A 19,994-nucleotide genomic window follows, 5' to 3' on the forward strand; every position below is an offset into this window, starting at 1 on the left:
TGGCTCAAGACTTTTGCATATGCTGCACTTGCTAGGTTACATGTTATGATCTAATGTAATGTTGCCTCCTCCCACAGCATCTTCTTTTATCTTTCTTTCTGCCACACTACCCGTGGTGATCGGAACTTTCCAATCCTGGATAAAGGAAGAAATTTCATACTTTAGTTATTATTTGGCTGCTGCTCTTTTAATTACATCATCCTGTTGCACCTGTTGTGGCAAATAACACAGCCAGGTGCTTATTGTGATGCATGCTGTTCTTCAAAATGTCACATAATTTCTTTCTTAGTCCCTCATGTTGGGGATATGATGGACTTATTAATCAAAGTAGTAAGTAGCATAGAGAAGTATAGGAACAGCAGCTATGAAAGCATTAATGATGATGCATTCCATTTGGGGTGGGTCCAGGCTTTGTGCGCTGCTTCACAGTCTCGGCTTCCTGGGACACTTAATGGCAGGAATCCATCACTGATGGACTTTCATTTCATTGAGTCAAAATGACTGCAGTGAAAAAGCTTACATGTGTGATTTCTGTGTCCCTGCCAGTAACAGCTGATGCAGTTTTTATGATCCATATTGATCTTAATACACCTTAAACATTTCTTTTTGCATTGCCCGATCGAGTATTTAACTCTGTGCACTGTGGGTACAGCTGCTCCTGGCTTTGATCACGATCTGCTCCTCTATGTCAGTTATTGCAGATTTAATAATTAAGCACTAAACATCAAACTAGCTGGAAATGAGAGGCTTAAAGTTGATGGCCGACTGAGTATCACCTCCCTCCATGTTTGTCAATTCAATTCAATTTTATTTATATGGCACCAAATCACAACAACAGTCACCTCAAGACGCTTTATATTGTAAGGTAGACCTTGCAATAATACATACAGAAAAAAACCCCAGCAATCAAATGACCCCCTATGAGCAAGCACTTTGGCAACTCTGGGAAGGAAAAACTCCCTTTTAACAGGAAGAAACTTCCTGCAGAACCAGGCTCAGGGAGGGGCAGCCATCTGCTGCGACCAGGTGGGGTGAGAGGAGGAAGACAGGATAAAAGACATGCTGTGGAAGAGAGACAGAGATTAATAATAAGTGTGATTCAATGTCTTGTCACCTTCTGTCCTGTATGTGTACCCATTTGTACACAAGTTATGAAGCCATCCATCCATCCATCCTCCCACCACTTAGATAATTCAGAGTCAATGAATGGATGAAGTCACAAGTTTAGATTTTTTTTCTCTCGCTCCTTTTTAGCAGGTTGTTGGGGTACCTTCGTAGAGCATGCTGACAGGAGAAAAGATGGAGCTTGAGAGCACAGCTTGTTCTTTTAGTCAAAAGCATGGTGTGAAATAGTGGGCGAGAATAGAAACCCTACAAGGGTCACTGAGAGGTGAGTGTGAGAGACTGAAGCCTACGGGAGGAGACTAGAAGTGATGGAGCTGAAATGAGTGTGAGGGAATTGAAAGGCAAGAAAAAATATATATAAAAGAATGTTTTTTTCTAGGGACATGTCACTAAAAGCATCATTGTTGTAGTTTTGTTTTCTTGACAGGCAAAATTGTGACTAAAAGCAGTACCTGTTTTAGAGTTGGGTGAAGGTGTGAGTATTTGTGTCTGGGGTGCAGCCATATTTAAGTAGGTGTGCATGCACCAGCATTAATCTTATGCTAAAGCAGCACTCATCAACTTGTCAACAAAATGGTGTGTGTGTGTATGGGGGAAGGGGGGTGCGTGGAAATATGTGGAACATTAGGCTCTGTTAAACAACATCAGCACTCGCAGAAGAGCATCACTGGTGTTACTGATGAAGGAGCTACGATTCATTTTCAGTCTCTTCATCTTTTCACTGGTGAGCATGACTGGCTCTGATAGTGTTCATTTTATTTTATTTTTTATCATTGTTTCTTATTTGTCACTTACAATGGAAGACATGCTTGGCAGATTAAATTTATGACTCCAAAGTCACAAAGTAGTTTTGTCACCTTAACTGCTACAGTGAGTGATTTGGCTCCAACTGACGCAACAAAATAAGATTTGTTAATAATAACAAGATGATTAAAGATTTTACATTTTTCTATTTTCATGTGGTTATTGTGTATGCATAGGTATAAACTAGAGATGGACCGATCCGATATTACGTATCGGTATCGGTAAATTACTGGATCGGATATTGGAGAGAATTAAAAAATGTAATCCGATCCATTAAATATCAAAAAAGCACCTCACAAAACTTACCACATGGCGTAACTCGGCTCATAACCGTAGCACGTGGCAGCAGTATGCATCTCGTGATAGAGCAGCTGTGTGTATTAGTAGCCTTGCTAACAAATCCATCATTTCATCTCAGAGGAAGTGATCCCAGAGAGAAGTAAAGCAAATGTGTAAGTTCATCTCTGAATGTTTGTAAAGCATTCCCATGTTAAGCTTAACAATCGATATATGGAGCGACTGCCTCTTCTCTCTCCCTCTCCTGCTGCTACTTCAATCATGAAACTGATCAATGATCAGCTGATTGGCTTTTCTGTCAGGAGTCTGTTTCTCTTGTTTGTTTATCGCCCACTTTGCACCAGAAAGAGGAAACCAGTGGCTGAACAACAGCAGCACGTTTAAGCTTGATAAGCTGTTGTTAGAATTTATTTAATATTACTTTCTACACCAGCATCCTTTTCTACGCAGCTGATGGCTGGTAACTGTGCAGGGGCGGATCTAGCAAAGTTTAGCCAGGGGGGCCGATAGGGCATGAACAGGGAAAAGGGGGCACAAAGACATACTTTTCTTTCTTATTCTCATTTAAAATGTCTAGTTTTTAATAATTATCTGAATCTTGCACCCAAAGTTTTAATCTGATGTAAAATGTATAGAAGTCCATTACTGTATATAGTAACTGTTAAGTCTAATATACCCTAATATACACTTTTTCCTTTGGGAAGGTACCATCTGTGCAGTCTGCACTTCTGTTGAAGAAAGATGTTGAATCTATTTAATTATTCTTGAATTTTTTTTTTTTTATTTCTGGGCATTTTTTTCACACTGCATTCAATTAAAGTTGATTATGTCAATTAAGCATCATGGTGGGGGGTGGTTCCTTATTTTATTTTTTTTTGCTGGGAGTTTTAGAACCCTATTAGATAGGTTGCTTACTCTTTAAAATACCAGAATAGGGAGGATGGAGTAGGTTTAAGTTTATTAGATTGATCAGTATTGCTGAACTATGAAATATTTTGGGTGCAGTGTATTTTTTACATACAGGTATAAAAGAATGGCCTTAGTGTTTTGTTTTGTTTTTTTAACTTGAGTATGAACTTATACAAAAAGCAGCAAGATATAAAAAAAAACAGTTTTATTGATTAAAAAACACTGTATCGGATTCATATTGGTATCGGCCGATATCAAAAATTTCTGATATCGGTATCGGTATCGGACATAAAAAAAGTGACCCAAGGTAAAAGATTCGTACTGTATGTCTTTTCCCTAATTACTTTTCTTTGACCTTGGTAGAAATTATTTTAAAGAGAAGTGCAAAGGAGAATTAATTTAAGACCTGCAGCACTCAGACAATCTGACCATACTTAAAGGTACTGTACAGTAAGCCATTTTCTGAGGTTTTGTAATGTAAAAAAAGATGCTGTACTCATAAATAAACATTGATTATCCTGCTTCTTCACTTCAAACCTCATCTGCTGAACTGAAGTCGAGGCTCTCACATATGAAAACATGCATAAACATGCCTATTAATTACTTATTGTCAGGAGATTAGACATATGACTCAGCTGTGCCTGGACAGCTGACTGCGAGCTGGCTAAACAACAACGACAACTGGTTGTAAACTAACATTAAGCTAGCAAACGTTAGGCTCAAGGATTCTGAAAATCACACTTTTCCTCTCATCTCACATTGTGTTCACTAAGTGTTGGGGTCCACAATGTCAGGCCCACTCCAAGGAAAGTTTCACTAATGCTTGCTAGTAGCCGCTAACAGAGGCTAACAACTGCTAACAGCAGCAAAAAAAGCTGCGTTACTTACAGAAAATGTCTGCATATCCTGAACAACTCACCTCAGCCTCGATGCCATCGATCAGAAGTGAGCTTCACTGACTCACTGACTCGTATCGGACTCCTTTCAAACGTTTTACAGCCTCCTAAAGAGTAAATGGACCTGGATACCCAGCTGCGGAAAACAACCTACAATCACCACAGAGCCACAGATAGTATCTTAAATCTGCTGACATGTAGCGGTGAGTTTTTATGCACTTCACCTTACCTAAATTGTATTGTTGTTTATAAAAACACATATTCTTAAGCATGGGCAGTTGTTGCTCTTCTACAGTCCACTCAGATTCCTTCCCACTCATCCCTTATTATAAGTTTCAGCATCTATAAAGTAAACAAAATTAATAATAATAATAATTCTGAAAAGCTGCCAACACAGTAACACCCCAAAGAAGGACATGACTAGTGCAAACTGAGTACAACCTTCACTTTGCTCTGAAATTGTGCTATAGCTAATTATCTTAAATTTATAGAGCACTTTTCTAAACCCATGTTAACAAGCAGATTTTAATAAAGTGGCATAATGTTCATAGTTTGCTATGGTTTTAACAAATTGTTGTTAATATTAGCATCAATTATTGCATAAGATGGAAAAGGCACACAGCAGCAATTCACAGAATGATCTGCTTCACTCATCAGTTAATCTGTGGCTTGTTGTTGTGAACAGCTGGATGGTGCATCACTTTAGATGCCACTGTTTGCTTCTGCAAAAGATGGTCCAGAGTATCTTATGTTTAAAAGCTGAGCGTTGGAGCAGCTTTACTTGAGATTTATTTATAAGAATTTCTATCAGCTTTTATTATGGCTCCCATGCTTCAGTGTCACAGCATTAGGAACAGTTAGGAATGAAACACTGACCATTAGACTCACTAGATCTCAACCCAAGTTTTACAGAACCTACCTTGACACAACAACTGAATTTAGTAAAAAAAAAAAAAAGTCATAATATGTGCAAAGCTGTCATTGAACTTTGACATAAATATTCCTTTTTTACATTTTTCCTCATTGCATAATACATTTTATGTTATGTCACAGCTTTGATGTCTTTAATATTTCCCTACACTTTAGAGAAAAGTAGGCCACAAAGAAAAAAAACTCTTCACTGAGCGCTAGCACAAAAGGACGTTCATAAATTAAAGCAACTGAATTGCTCAGAGTGATCACTGACATGATTAGTAAAACAGTCTTGACAAGTGTGCTTTCCTGCCTTTTTGTATCTCTGAATTGTCTAGTTGTTCAAAGTTCAATACAAAACCTGTACAAAAAAAAAAGGAAAAGAAGACAAAGTGATGCAGTCTCTAATTTAAGAGCCATAACAAGTGATGCATTCTCAAATAGATTTTCAGTGAGCTGAAACCAAGTGTGCTTTGGGCTTAGGTATTCCCTGCAGTTTTGGGATCCCAAAGCAACCTGGTTGGTAATCAGTCCTTCCTTCCATCTGTTTTCCCTCATCTTTGAAGATTTGCCTCAACTTCATCATAAACATCAATGTAGCCTTCTCATTATTAGTTATTAATTCTAGCGTATTTTCTTTTTGGAGTTAAGAAAACAGCCAACGGAGAATTTTACAGTTCTGACATAGAGAAGGAAAACAACGCCAAGTTTGATTGTTGCTCACAGCTTGTTTGAATTATTTCAGAGTTCACAGATTTTGTTTTCCTTTAATCAGGTGTTTGCAGTGCCCTGCCACCATTTACAGAGCTAATTTCAGAGGATTTTACCTTGTTTGCCTTGCTCATCATCAGACATCATGCTACTTTTGTGTTAAAGTTATTTACTGTATTAAAGAGTTTTAGAGTTTTTTTTTTATTACCCAGTATTAATAGACCAGGAATGATTGCTGTTGTAAATATTCAAACACACGCTGTTTCCCTGGTAAAGCTTCATGCTTGTTGACCAACCTCTCACCCATTAAACAGCCTTTGCAGGACACACACAGACTTAGACACACTCTTTAGTTTTTACCCACACAGACAGAGATGCATGCAGAGATAGGAAGCTCATCACACCCTCATACAAACTTCTGAAAGGTTAAAAGAAAATCAAAGACATCCTCCCTTTCTGTGAACACAAATTCACTGAGAGCATTATTCAACAGCGTGCAATTGTAAAAGAAAAGGGGAGAATTTTTTCAGGAATAAAGAATAAAGTCATGAAACAGTAAAATATAAACCTTTGCTAAGGAAACACTCTGGAGTAAAGCAGGAGAAAAAAATGTTAAGAGAATGACATTTAGTAGCGGGAAGGTTGTGAAATGCTCATAATGACATTTACAGTAACCTTTTGCTTTGACTTTTTAAGAAGGGTTAAAACCACAGAGATGGAAAGATGGGGCTGTGTTGGGTCTTTTCATTAATCAAAGTGCGATTGTGGTGGGCCACAGCCTGTGGACAGTTTCTTTTCTCACTCATTAAGAAGTGAGAGGTAAGATGACGCCACATGCATAAAACAGTCAGCGCTGCAGGGTGGGCTGATGGGCAAAGCATTTGTCGCTTAGCTGGTCAAGCCAGGGTCAAATCCTGCGGAAACCTATTAGAGCCGCTGAGTTTCTGTTACTTTCTGTCCTCCACGGGGGAGCTAACAACATACAGTCATTAATATACGAGCGGTGCTCTTTTGATAAGAAAGTTTTCACTTTGCATGAATGTTTTATCATTTCCAAAATGCTCATTATTATGTACAAATGTGCTTTTGCAAACCATGACTATGCACAGAAAATACAGACAAAAGCTGTAAATGGGGCAGATTTAATTGCTTTGTAAAAAACGGAAATAAAAATAAAGTGCTGTCAAAGGAGTGAGAAGTGCCTTCTGCTGTCAACTTTTTAAAATTTCCTTCTCACCCAATTTCACCTTACAAATGTCATCCTGCCAATACATGAATCCCACGACGGCCTCACCGAGATAGTTCATTGTTTTAGCAGGGAAATAGCTTCTTATTTGGTGTTGAGAGCAAACATGAAGGTAATGTTTGTGCAGCGGTACAACCAAATGAATGAAAGGAACTCTACAACATCTGAAACAGCTGTTGACAATATTGTGCTGACATTTAGCGGTCATTGATTCCTGACACTGAGGATAGAGCGATGCCGCCGGAGCAGAACACATATCCTGAGGCCATTTCAGCCCTCAGCTCAGTGAAGAACAGTGAAATGATGGAAAACCTGCACTTAAAACAGAAAGTTTGTGGGCTGTGGAAGAAGTGGCACCGTTGGGTTTTTAGTCATCTGCAAGGTTTTTTTTTGTTCTTTTGCTACTCACATTTAAGAACAAACGTATTGCTATACAGAGGACTTAACGCTTTACCCATCTGTTTACCATTAAGTTACTTTTAATGAGTACACATATTCAAGCACAGAATGCAATTTAGAGATCCCATTTTACATGACTATTCCCATTTTAGTCAACCTTAAAATTTGGAGAGGATCCCAATACTTTGAGACTAAACTAGTGCTGTCAGCGTTAATCTCGTTAAAATGACGTTAACGCCATAACTGCATCTGCGTTAGCGAGTTACCGTGGATCGGCCCATGCGTGGTGCTCCACGGCGTCAATGCGTTAGCGCGGTTGGCTCATTAATGCGTTAGCAGCGTCCAGGCCCACGCACGGGGTGATCCGCGGTAACTCGCTAACAGAGATTTGCAGCATTGATGCGATTATGGCGTTAACGTCATTTTAGGCTACGTTCACACTGCAGGCGAAAGCGCATCAAATCCGATTTTTTTGACCCTATGCGACCCATATCTGATCATGGTATGACAGTGTGAACGGCACAAATCCGATATTTTCAAATCCAATCTGGGTCACTTTCGTATGTGGTACTGAATCCGATACATATCCGATGTTTCAGAAAGTGACTGCTGTGTGAACGGTCAAGTCGCATTAAATCCATCTTTTACATCACTGACACAAGACAGACGCCAATTATCAGCGCCGGAGAAGACATCGCGAACGCTTCCTGGCCATCCGGTGAAACTGCTGGGAAGACAATGTTGGAGAAACGTTAACATTTTATTTGTACTGTATAATCTGCAGATTCTGACAGAAATCTGCAACTATCCTTTGAAGCACCGCTCTTCTAAAACAGCAATAACGATAATTATTAGGTTATTTACAATATTATGTAAATAACAAAATAACTTAAAGCAAAAATTGGGAAACGTGAAGTCCGAAGTCTTTATATTAAGGGCCAACAGTCAAACAATATTGTTTGCTCTGGGTCTAAACAGAGCGCGTTGTGTGTGACATTTTCTTTTGCGCATGCGGGCCGCTTTGAGCGTTCACACTAGAGCGCGTTTGCTGTCGCATTTTATTTGTAGTGTGAACGAGCAGACAAGAAAATCGGATTTGATCAAAAAATCGGAATTGAGCATTAAGACCTGCAGTGTGAATGTAGCCTTAATGAGCACTAGATTAAACATTATCTAAGATACTCATACATGAACATAATCATCTTATAAAAAAATAATACGTTGCTATAGATTAAACAACAAGAGTATTGGAAAGCAAAAAAAAAAAAAAAAAAATAGTACATGTTATTAACCACTTATCCAATTCAATAACCAATCACCAGTTAATTCATTAAGCATCTTTTAGCAAGTGGAAGTCAGATAGTAGTAGTAGTAAAAGAAGAAGAAGAAATAAATGCTTTTGTAGTGTTTTAGGGTAATGTTTCTAAGATTTTGCATGTAATGGAGTATTTTTTAAATGTTGTACAGGATCTGAATATTTTTGCCTCAATAGGCCATTAAATGAAGAAATGTAAGGGGCAAATCATCACATTGTCTAAGCCAAACATTGCATTCCTTTCTCATTGAAACAAAGAACCTTTCCAGATGACCTTGGCACATTTCAAACAGTCATATTAAATTTGACTAGGAAAAACTGACATTAACTGACAACAGCGTTTACTCAGTGGTGTTGTAGTGCAGACAAAGGATCGTGTTTAAACAGAAGTGTTTATTTGCATGTCAGTTGGCCCACCTGTTGTACGTAACCTAGGCGGGGCACAGTTAGTGTTTCCATACAAGTCTCCTTCAGTGGAAGAACTTGTTTAGAGGTGGGGCAAGCTTTTATGATTTTAGCAGGGGATTACTGGTTTGCTCTTTGTTCACACAAATTCTGAATGAGAGCAGTGGTTCCTCCTTTTCCTTCAAGCCATCTTTTGTTAGGACGAGAAACACTGGGCTCTTACACTGAATAACACAAACACACAAGAAGATTAAGTACTTCTCTGTTTCTCCTGTTAATAAATGTAAGTGTATTTTACTTGTACTATTCTCTTTTATTTCAATACATGCTGGCCACTTGTTTTTACATTTATTCCTTCTCTGTTTTTTTTTTGTTTTTTTTTCTTTTTTACTTTGGTAAGCCTGTAGAGGTAATTTCCTTCAATAAAAAGTTAGCTCATCACCTGTAGTGCTTTTGTGATTTTTAGTGACTGTAGGCATCTAATGAACCGATTTACCCACAAAGTTCACGCTGAGGCGAGGGGGCAGGGACGCAAGCAACAGAATGCCAAAAAAGCTCATTTCCCACAGCGTAAAAGTCTCCAAAGACGTGGCTCATAGTGCTTTTGCAACAAGCGCAACAGTTCTTTGTTTTGTTATACTTTTGTATTTGAGAAAGGGTTACAGAGTTTTCTGAAACAGCAAACAGTAGGGAGAGACGCAAACAGTGAATTCGTTGGCGATGATGTTGAACCATGAATTTAGTGCAGTGAGAATGCAAATATCAGTGCCCATCCTCATCATAATAAAGAAACACTTAAATGTAACACTGTGGCTCACTCATGTTGTTTTTATATTCTGCACCACATACAGAATAAGCTATGATAAGCTTCGACTAAACATGCTGTATTTCTCTGCAGGATAAAGTCATTGTTGGTATTTTTATTTCATAACATTTGTTGACAAGAAGGAAAAAAAGCAGGAAACCAGATTTATCCTTTAAACTATATGGATGCATGGATTTGGCTGCCAATAATGCAGGATGCGGACACTGGGTTTTAAAGAAGCATCGTTCATATACAAACCTGTCGTAGGTTTAATCAATCCGCCCCATAATGAAGCACTTTGAGGACACCGATAAGCAGGTTTAGTCTGTAATTCCAATTACAAATGCATTGGGTTTAAATGTCAACATGTAGGTGTGGGTTCAGCTATAGTAATGATGCATATAATATGTAAAAAGCAAAACAATTTTACAGCAGATGTTAACAGGAAACCATTGTTACCAACATTTTAACAGCGTGTAAACCATTTGCCACTGCCTCATCTACACCACCAGCTGTGTTGTTGTTCCGTATGGTGCCCATAAAGAACGGTGGCAGGAGGAGGGAAAAAAAGAAAAAAGATATTCAAATCTACTGGGAGTCCAGACCAGTATCTAGATTAGAGGGAGATCCTCTTAAAGGCATCATGCAGACAGGATATTCTGTCTTGTTCCCTCCTCCCAGAACATCTCCTCTGAGACCACTGATTTAGCTGGCAGCAGGCTAGCTGGGATCTGCTTTGTCCAGATGCACACACACTGACGACAAACCCCTGTGTGAATTGAAGACATCCATGCCAGGAACAATTGATGGTCTCTAGTGAGTCGGTTTAAGCGTGTGTGTGTGTGTGTGTGTGTGTGTGTGAGAGAGATGAAAATAGACAGAGAAAAGAAGAGATAGATTTGTTTGTTATGTTTGTCTTGTTATGTTATGTTATGTTTGTCAGCTATTAAAGCTAACAGTTAGCTTTGAGCCTTAGAGGGTTTGTACAGTCACATAAAAATCCAAGCACACAAAACACTTCATCGGATACACATCAAAACAGTGTCCATGGTTTCCATAGTGAGAAGGGGTTTACCTTCACTGATGGATAGAAGATGCAGCTCACTGTTGCTATACATGCACACAACACAAGTCTGACATACTGACACACACACACCACACACAGTGACATCTGCACACGCAAGCTGGAACACACTTCAGGCAGTTGGGTTTCACACTTTCACATATGTGGTAGACTATATAAAGAGCAGAAACTAATGCACACAAACACAGCGTGATGTCAGATGGCAAAAGCCTCTCCTCGAGCTAACAATGTGGTGCGATGTCTGCCTAAAATGCACATGTGTGCGTGCGCGCGCACACACGCACACTCGTGAATCTTTCTCTGACGCCTATTAGTCACAGACCACAAACACACACTCTAACAGTGGCTGCCCCACTACCCTGATTTTTCAAGCTCACGGGGGATGGCTGACACACTCACACATACATGCGCACACATAATCACCCACCTGAGGCAAGCTCAGTTTACCACAGAGTCTGTTCAAAAACATACTAAACAGCCAGAACACAGAAGAAAGCAAAAACATAAAACAACAGTAAAAAGAGTTTATCTGGATCCATCTGGATTTCATGATCGTTAACAGGGAGAACATGTTTGCCTTTTGTTTTATTTTTACTTTGAATAATTTTGTAAACGTGCTGATTTCAATTTCAGCTCATTTTTCACACAGATTGGTCCGTTAATTTGGTCTGCAAGGAGTACAATGCAAAACAATTATGGGGAGGTGCTGACAAGTGACAAGTAAATGGATTTAGAGGAAAACAAGAGGAAGCGTGAGAGAAATGTGCCAATAGAATCACAGGAAAGCTGGTACAATCACATATTTAGGACAATAGCTAGAGAAAATCTTCCAAAGGCAACATTTACAAGGCCCACAAGCTCATTAGTTTATCCTGTGACATGAATTCATCTGCAGGCTGACAATGCAACATCTGCACACACACGTACAGGGTGGACATGAGACATTTTCTGATTGGGAATGTCTCCACAACAATCAGTTAAAGCAGTTAAAACATTACACACACACACACACATACACACACACACATCCTGGGTAACCCTGCATACATGCTCTCTCTCTCTCTCTCTGTCGCACACAAACTCTTTGTCTGCCTTTCCCCTTAGTTGGCTTCAGCTAAAACAACTGCAGCTCCTGTTTTCACGACCACGTTGAAATAAAAAAAAGAAAAGAAATCATAGATAAAATCATTAATACCTAAGGGAGAGCTTAGCTGCTCATTTATACATGCAATTAGAACAGAATCAAGTGGAGGAGACTTAACAAAGGAACACCACACAGAAAAACCTTTCCACAAACCTACTCTCTGGTGTTTCATGGAAGATGTTGTTGCTTTTTTGATTTTGTTTTTTTGAGACGTGATTTATCCCACCTTCAGTGATACATCAGATCACAATCCCAAGAAAATAAAGGCACTGTCTGACACTCATAGCAGAGGAGTAATAACAACACTGAAGAGATAAAGGCATTGCAGACTAATACAACATCGGTGCCATAAAAGCACACAGTGTGCTCCATCCTGATAAGAATTATACTATTATACTGTATGGAGGACATCTTGTTTACAATGCAGATAGAAACTATGTCCTACAATGCCAGCATAACTTTACTAATGTGGCTGTATGGCTGGTAAAACATCAGAGAGATCAAAATGTTTAGAAAAAACTGAATAGCAACAGGATAAAACCCACACAAATGAATATAGCCTGTGGACATAAGCAAAAAGTTTTTTCCCCATTGACTTAAAGCAGCCGCCTATACTGTAACTCTCAGATTCTATATGGATTTTTCATAAAGCCTTTATGTGTCTGATGCAAATGACCATTCTCTACCTCCAAATGATGTGGAGATATATGATGCTTATTTGGCTGGAGGCAGGTCAGAAGGCACTAGAACATCAATAATTCAAAAGTGTGTGTGTATGAGTGTGTAAATGTGTGCATCTGAGAATGTGAGATGGTACCTGTGTGTTTATGGGCGACCAAACAACACCTGACAGACCAAGTTCTTATTTTCAAATTTCAACCTCCATTTATTTGAATCAAAAAAAAAAAAGAAAAAAAAAAGAGAGATCAGGGTTAAATCCACTAAACTGAAATACAAAAATAAGGGACTCAAATCGAAATCAGTATATGAACACAATTTACACATACATCCAGTGCTGTGGAGCAGGATGACAGCATTGTGAAAATGACAATACTTTTGATATGGCAACAGGGGAGCTTGGTCAAGCCAAAATGTTTTGTTTAGGCAACTGCGTAATCAGCTAGGACTGTCTGTGAATTTGTGGCTTGAATCTATGTCGTTGTCTGTCCAGGTTTTAAAGCTAACAGTAAAAAAATAGAAGGGAGACTTCTCGAGAGCCATCCCAAATCCTATCTTTCAACCCCTCCCTCCCTCCCTCTCCTTCTGCCGGTCTCACCGTCTGGTCTGCTGCAGCAGGCACCCTATATACAGAAGGGGCCAATTCCATTATCCCGAGAAATTAAACAGAAACCAAACCGAGCCGTGTGCGCAATGTGGGGAGGGGTTGTAAAGGTGATTTCGCTTATCGGGAACAATGAGTTTCTTAGAAATCGTGTGTCCCACTCAGCACGAATTCTAACCAGAATGGGCGTTGTCTGTTTATATGGCCGCGCTCTCTTTTCTCTCAACACTGTATTTTGATGGAAATTCCACAGGACGCCTTTGGTCCAGAAAAAAAAGAAAAGAAATAAAACCCAGGCCCCATCCGTGACAAACAGACAGTCCAATACCAACAGGTCCTTGCACGTGTGCGTCCGTGTGCTTGTGTGCGAGTACGTTATTGTGTGCGCAAAAGTGTGCGTCCGTGCGCTTTGGCAAAGAGGAGGCAGGGAGGGCGGGTGGAGGAGACGATATCAAACGGAATCCCTGATCACTCCTTGCCCCCGTTAACCAGAGAGAGCTCTTTGAGAATTCCACTGGCGTCTACTCGCCTTCTCTCCCGGACCATGTCCTCCAGGCTGCGAAAGACCAGAGTGTGCACCTCGCTGCCGGACAGATGCACTTTGAGGAAGTACTGCTGCTCCGCTGAGTGCGCTTCTCCCCCGGCTTTGAACTCCCGTTTCCCAAAGCGGCACCAGGCAGCGAAACTTTCCGAGTTGGTCCAGCATATCTCCTCGCTGTTCAGGCCCACGTGTCCCGCTGCGTTCTGCATCACTAGGTCAGGGGGTAGCGGCCGATAGCGGTAACGATTATTGACTATTCTCCCGTGGCGGCCGTTGCTGATCTCAAGCAGGCTGTCTTTGCGGATTTCGCCCTTGTGCAGATGAATGATTTGGTCGTCCTGCTCGAAGATGACCCAGTGGGGGGCTTGCGCGGTGGCCACCAGCTCCAGCAGGTCCCCCGGTTTGCACATAGTCAGCAAAGTTTTGGCCGAGTACACATTCAAGTCCTCGTTCTCCCGCAGCTTGGAGAAGATGCATTCCTGGGAGCAGAAAGCCGAGTACTCCACCTCGCTGACCGATAAGGGTCCCTCCTCGGTCGGGCTGTGGTCCTTGGTGAATCCGCAGTCAGACGGAGTGCGGTCGTCCACCTCCTCCTCTTCGTCAGAGAAGAAGTAGGCGACGCCGACTCGAAGCTCGTCCTTCTCCAGCCCGGACGGATCCCCCGTGGGCAGTTCGCTGTAGTTGAGGTGGGTGATCCGATCCAGTTGATTTCCCATCAATGACCTGGCAAGGGAGAGGCATGGACTGCGGTGTCTGAGGGGACAGGGAGAGAGCACGGGAATGAGAGCGGGTGTCATAAGCTGTAAAATACGGCATCAAACAAACGTGTTAAACGTTCACACAACAAGACGCGTTGTTCACAAACGCTTTGCTACATGTGGATGATTTTGCTCGGTACTGGAGAGAAGTGGAAGAAAACCCTCAACAGTTCTCAGCACTATACAGAGAGACAGGAAAACTCGAAATAGTGCACTGATGATTTACTGCCCCTTGCCCTCTTCGCACATATGAGTCAGCCACTAATTAGAGTACAATGTATAAAAGCTGAGGTGATTCACGTGCAAACAAAAAGAAGAAAAACGGAACAAGAACGGCAGCTGAAACGGATGAAAGAAACTGCTGTAAATAAAAGGCAACCTGGTGCCTTTACGCATAGCGCATGGCAAGAGAGAGTGAGGGAAGAGGATACCTGTGCGCTCCCAGGGCAAGCGGTTAAATATCCTTGTGGTCCATTAGTACAGAGGGCCGCGCAGTCCCCTGCTCTCCTTCTTTCTTTTTGTTCCTTTTCCCTTTCTTCTCACTCTTATCCCTTACTCTTCGCACCGCTTACTTTGCGGTCCGGCTGTCGTGAGCTCGTGCTTCACTTCTACCAGAGCCACCTCCGTTTAAGTACCAAGGAGAGCTCCGCCTCTCCCTCCGCGCTCCGCCTTTAGGTTGTTTTACTGGAGCACAGTCAGGGCTCCATTACCGCCCTGCCAATGAAAAATGCCGAGGAGTATGCCAGTCAATCAGATGATCCAATTAGGGGCGCTTAGGGCGGCTGGCGGCGATAGGCGACTGTTACCGTGGCATGGTTTTTGTTGTCAGAGAGCTGAGGAATTCTCTACATGATCAGCGGAGTCCGCGTATAAGTTCAAGGCAGCAGTCACCTGCGATAACAACTCGCATGCCTCATGAGGAATATATGAGAAAAGTTCAGATTCCTGTGCTCTATAAACATTTCTGCTATCTCAAAAAATACTCCCCAAACTGCATCCTTATCATATCCATACAGTTACTGCAGGACGTGACAAATGTCACAGGAGTAGGTCCCATCCTCCAGTTCCCATGAGCATCTTGTAAATTATTTCCGCATGCCTCACCTGCTTCACTACACTGCATCACTTGTACTCTCATATCTGTCAGTGTGTGCCTGGTAGAGACCATTAAGGGAGGGGCTGGAGGCAGGTGTGTGCGAGTGTGTGTGTGCAAGGCAGGAAGAAAACAAAGGAGCCTACAGAGACATTAATACAAGGTCTACAATATTTCACTTTGCACTGATGTTGCGTCTAGGAACAAAATATGTCTAAAATGAAAATCATATCAAATTTCAACCCGGCTCACTTTCTGCATAATATATTGTATACTTGCACATTGTGCATGCAAAATAAATGTGCGTACACTTGTGCCATCTCCAGTCTGTGTTGATGTCTCCCTTTTCATCATCACCACCCAGAACAGATAGCCATCTTGCCATTTATATCAAACCCTCTCGATGGAGTTAATGTTTTCTCTGTATACCTCTGCTTTGGAAATCTGCTTTCTGGTAGCATCTGGAGAGATCCATAGAGTAGCTTTCTTTTTCTTCTCCCAGATGGCTGGAGATAGCAGCTCTCCAGTTGCTAATATTGAACGGTCCTTGGTCTTTGTTTCCGCTGGTGACAGGCAGAGCGAGTGGAGGCTTTTTCACTAAGTGAGATATGATTGTACATATTTACACACTCTCACCCACACAAATAAACGGCAGGCACACACAGTCACACATGTATTTCCTCCTGTGTATCTAGCCTGCCATGTGAGAGCAAGAGTGCATGCATCTGATGGATCGCCTGCAGTGAAGCTGCAAGCAGAGTGGTGCAATTCATGATGCACACTATGTATTCCTTTGTGTGTTTTTATGTACTAGAGAGTTAGAGAAATGCAGTAGCTAAAACATAGCTGCTACATTTCAAGTATGCTGCCCCCCCCACCACCACCACCACCACCAAAACACACACACACACACACATAAGGTGTCATGGGACTGTGTGCAACGGCTTTGGCTGCGGTTCCTACAAGCATGTGGTCCTGCCACCTATAATTTACACTGAGCATAAATGAGTTTCCTTTGTCGACACCGCCTCTTCTGGATAGACTCATATACTGTACTCTTTTTCGTTCACTATCTTCTTCCTCTCTCTTTTACACACACATGCACACACCTAATCATATATGCAGCTGGCGTAATAATATGGCAGGGTGCAGACAGTACTGGAATAACTACTGAGACAGGGTGATATTTCATAACCCCAATAATTGGATACGTCTCTATTCTCTAATTACTAGCTAAATCATGTAAGCCGCGGTGCCATACCACGCAGATAAAACAGACTGACGCGCACATGTTCGCGGCCAACTGTCCACAAATTTATGTACAAATGGAGTCGTGTCTACCTCACATGTGAACGATGAGAGACTCACAAACCAGTGCGCACACAAATGCACGTCTGTCTTTTGTAGTTACAACAGTGCAACAGTACATATAGCAGCTCATCCCACTAATGGATCTTGTAGTGCTGTACCCCTGCAAACTGTGACAAATGCGTCATAGTATTATGGACAAAGAGGCTGAGAAAGTTTTCAATATATGCAATATAAATGGAGTGTCTTTTGAAAAAGAAACAACACTACATCAAGTCATAAACCCCTGAGGCACAAAAGGTGTTTGTGTTCATGTGGAGTTGCTCTTGTGGGGTATGGAAAGACATTTTAAAGACCTGCATGCTGTATATCATTTGCTACATGTGTGGCATTTTAGGATTTTATCCTCTAAATGACTAAAATAGCATATAAGAGATCACCTTTTTCTCAGTTTCTCGCTTCAACTAAAACACCAAGGTAGAGGAGAATACAATGTAAGCTTTTTGTGATACTCTATTGATCCCCGCGGACAGAATAATCTTTTTGCTTGTTCCTTTCCAGGCAGGTCAAAGACCAGGGTCAGCTAAAGAGCAGTGTCAGGTAAAATTACTACTGCTCTTGGGTGCCAGGTTTTGGAGTTGTTGGAGACAGCCTGCTCAGTATAAGAAACAGTTAAGTGATTATGTAAAGAGCCAAACATTACATTCTGCAGAAGAGTCAGGCAGCGCATAAAGGTCGCAGCTGCATAAAATTACTCAGCAATTACCTTCTCTGTCTTTGTGACATACTGTACCATGTCCCACATGTAAGTGCTGCATGAAAGTTATTTACTTCATCGGTATTACATGTGTATATATTTGGGATTGTTATTGCTGTAATTAATATAATCACTTTGTATGTATTTCAGCCTTAAACTTGTCAACCTATAGTACCTGGGAGATTTTGGCGATATGATATTGGTCTGTAACATCTTATACGTCGCTAAAGAAACGCTAATCATACTAAGACAGACAAATGACTGCTGCCGTTTTCGGTCATGGATATCACCTGAAAAATGTGAAAATATGTGATTATATGAGTATGCATTGCAGTTATATCTTTTCATCATATCATTTCTGACTATACAGACGGTAGGCATTAACACATCATCGTCAAAATCCATAATCCCTGTGAAGTTTTCTTCCAGATTATTATTCCTTAATCAGAGCATAATGTTTTAGTGATTGCAATGATGCTCGAGTCTTTCCATAGTTATACACTTGGTTGCACAAAATAAAACATTCACCGTGGCTCCACTGTAGCTACATTAGTGTATAGAAATCATACATTTTTAAACATTTATTGAACCTCAGTATTCCTGCTGACAACATTGTTTCAAAGGAACCTGCTCAAAGACATGTTACAACGCAATGAATCAGGATTTCTGTGCATGGTGGATGGTGGCGAGCCATGCAATGTTTGTGAAACTAATCCCTTTGGCAGAGACTGTCCAATGGTGGTTGGACAACCATTAACTATCAGACGCAGCAGAATTGTGGACAGTGGTCAGATACCAACTATAATCAATATGTAAAGTGTCTGGTGACTGTTGTCTTTGTAGCCTTCTCTAAAGCATGGAAGCCAACGTGGATTCAACCTTGTGCTTATCTGTTCCAATCTAAACTGCAAAGTCAGTCGGCATGCCTGACTAATGACCTTACGACTATCAACATTATGTCACAAAGCTAGTAGTGTAGAATTGGCAGGACTCTATAATACAGCCAGTGACTAAGGGCACACTTCCCCTAGAATGAAATATGATTTTTTGTTTTTTATCTGAAATTAAAATTTAAAAATTTTAATTTACCTACAAAAACTGGTAATGGCACTAGAATAAGAAAGAAACAATTTAGTGGGGAACATCATTTAGCAATTTTCCAGGTTATGTTTGATAACCCATGTCATTATTTTCATTCATTTCTCCCGCACCATTTCAGTGACTTCTCCACTTCCAACCTGTGTTTCCTCTTCTATCTTTTGAGATTAGTCCACATATTTTAAAGTCCTGAAAGAGTTTGCTGTTGATATAAAGTCAATAGTGAAGAGGGAGAAGAGGTAAAAAGGACTCAGCCTAATCTTACAACTTGACCCCTTTAAAAAAAAAAAAATCAAGGACTCAAAGGAAAAGTGATGTGCTGATGTGTTTCCTGAAAAGCTTTACAGGGTTTGTAGTCTTAAAAGCGGAACTGAAATTACCAAGACAAATTCTTATGTAATTATATTTGGTTTCCAGATAAGGTGAGGTGCAGGTTGACTGCATTATCTGTAGGCTGGTTTAGACAGTATGCAAACTGTAGCGAATCCATCAGGGGGGCTGTGACTAATTTAATGTGTGCCACCAATTTGTGCTCAGATGTCTTCATTGCCAGCGATGTCAGGGCCACAAGCCTGTAGGCTTTAATGTTAGATATTCTTCTTGAGTTCGAAATAGGTTTGGAATTTTTGAGGTAAGCAGGTATCTTGTTGGGTTGAGTGAAGCATTATAGATGTCCATGAAGACTGTACTCAGTTGTTATGAGCAGTGGCTTAGTGGGGGGTTAGATGTGTGGGCCTACTGTTTTGTTTTTCTCCAGTTTAAAAGGTACCATTCCTCTGTGAATAGTGGTGAGAGGTTAGGAATAGCTATGTTAAAAAAAGCACTCAAACTGTCTGGTAGTTCAGGATCTGCCTTGGATGGGGTAGCTTAGTGTCAGCAATTGACAGCGGCTAGATTTGAAAACTGAGGCTGTGTCCACATTGGCAGCGATGTGATGATCAGAGACCACAGGTCATTTCAAGTCACTACAGGCGAAATAACTGCTGGTGGCACAAAGTGAGTGGATCGCAAGATCAGCTTCTCTCTTAACTTAAGGAGAGCAATTGAAGTGGCTACCAATGACAGCAAAGGATACCGCTGATTGACGAACGACCTGGGAGTAAAT

The 19,994-nt window shown here is 40.9% G+C and overlaps 1 protein-coding gene across 1 annotated transcript; it reads right to left on the minus strand.

Moving 5' to 3' along the window:
- Nucleotides 1–3,086: 3,086 nt before the first annotated feature.
- Nucleotides 3,087–15,256, minus strand: lratd1 (LRAT domain containing 1). The gene is made up of 2 exons (XM_085133499.1): nt 15,065–15,256; nt 3,087–14,628 (listed from the first exon to the last, which is right to left on the minus strand). Exon 2 carries the CDS (start codon nt 14,589–14,591, stop codon nt 13,803–13,805), a length of 789 nt encoding a protein of 262 aa, XP_084989625.1. The 5' UTR covers nt 14,592–14,628; nt 15,065–15,256; the 3' UTR covers nt 3,087–13,802.
- Between the last annotated feature and the right edge of the window lie 4,738 nt (nt 15,257–19,994).

This window comes from Neolamprologus multifasciatus, chromosome 15, assembly GCF_963576455.1.
Source record: "Neolamprologus multifasciatus chromosome 15, fNeoMul1.2, whole genome shotgun sequence".
Classification (NCBI taxonomy): domain Eukaryota; kingdom Metazoa; phylum Chordata; class Actinopteri; order Cichliformes; family Cichlidae; genus Neolamprologus; species Neolamprologus multifasciatus.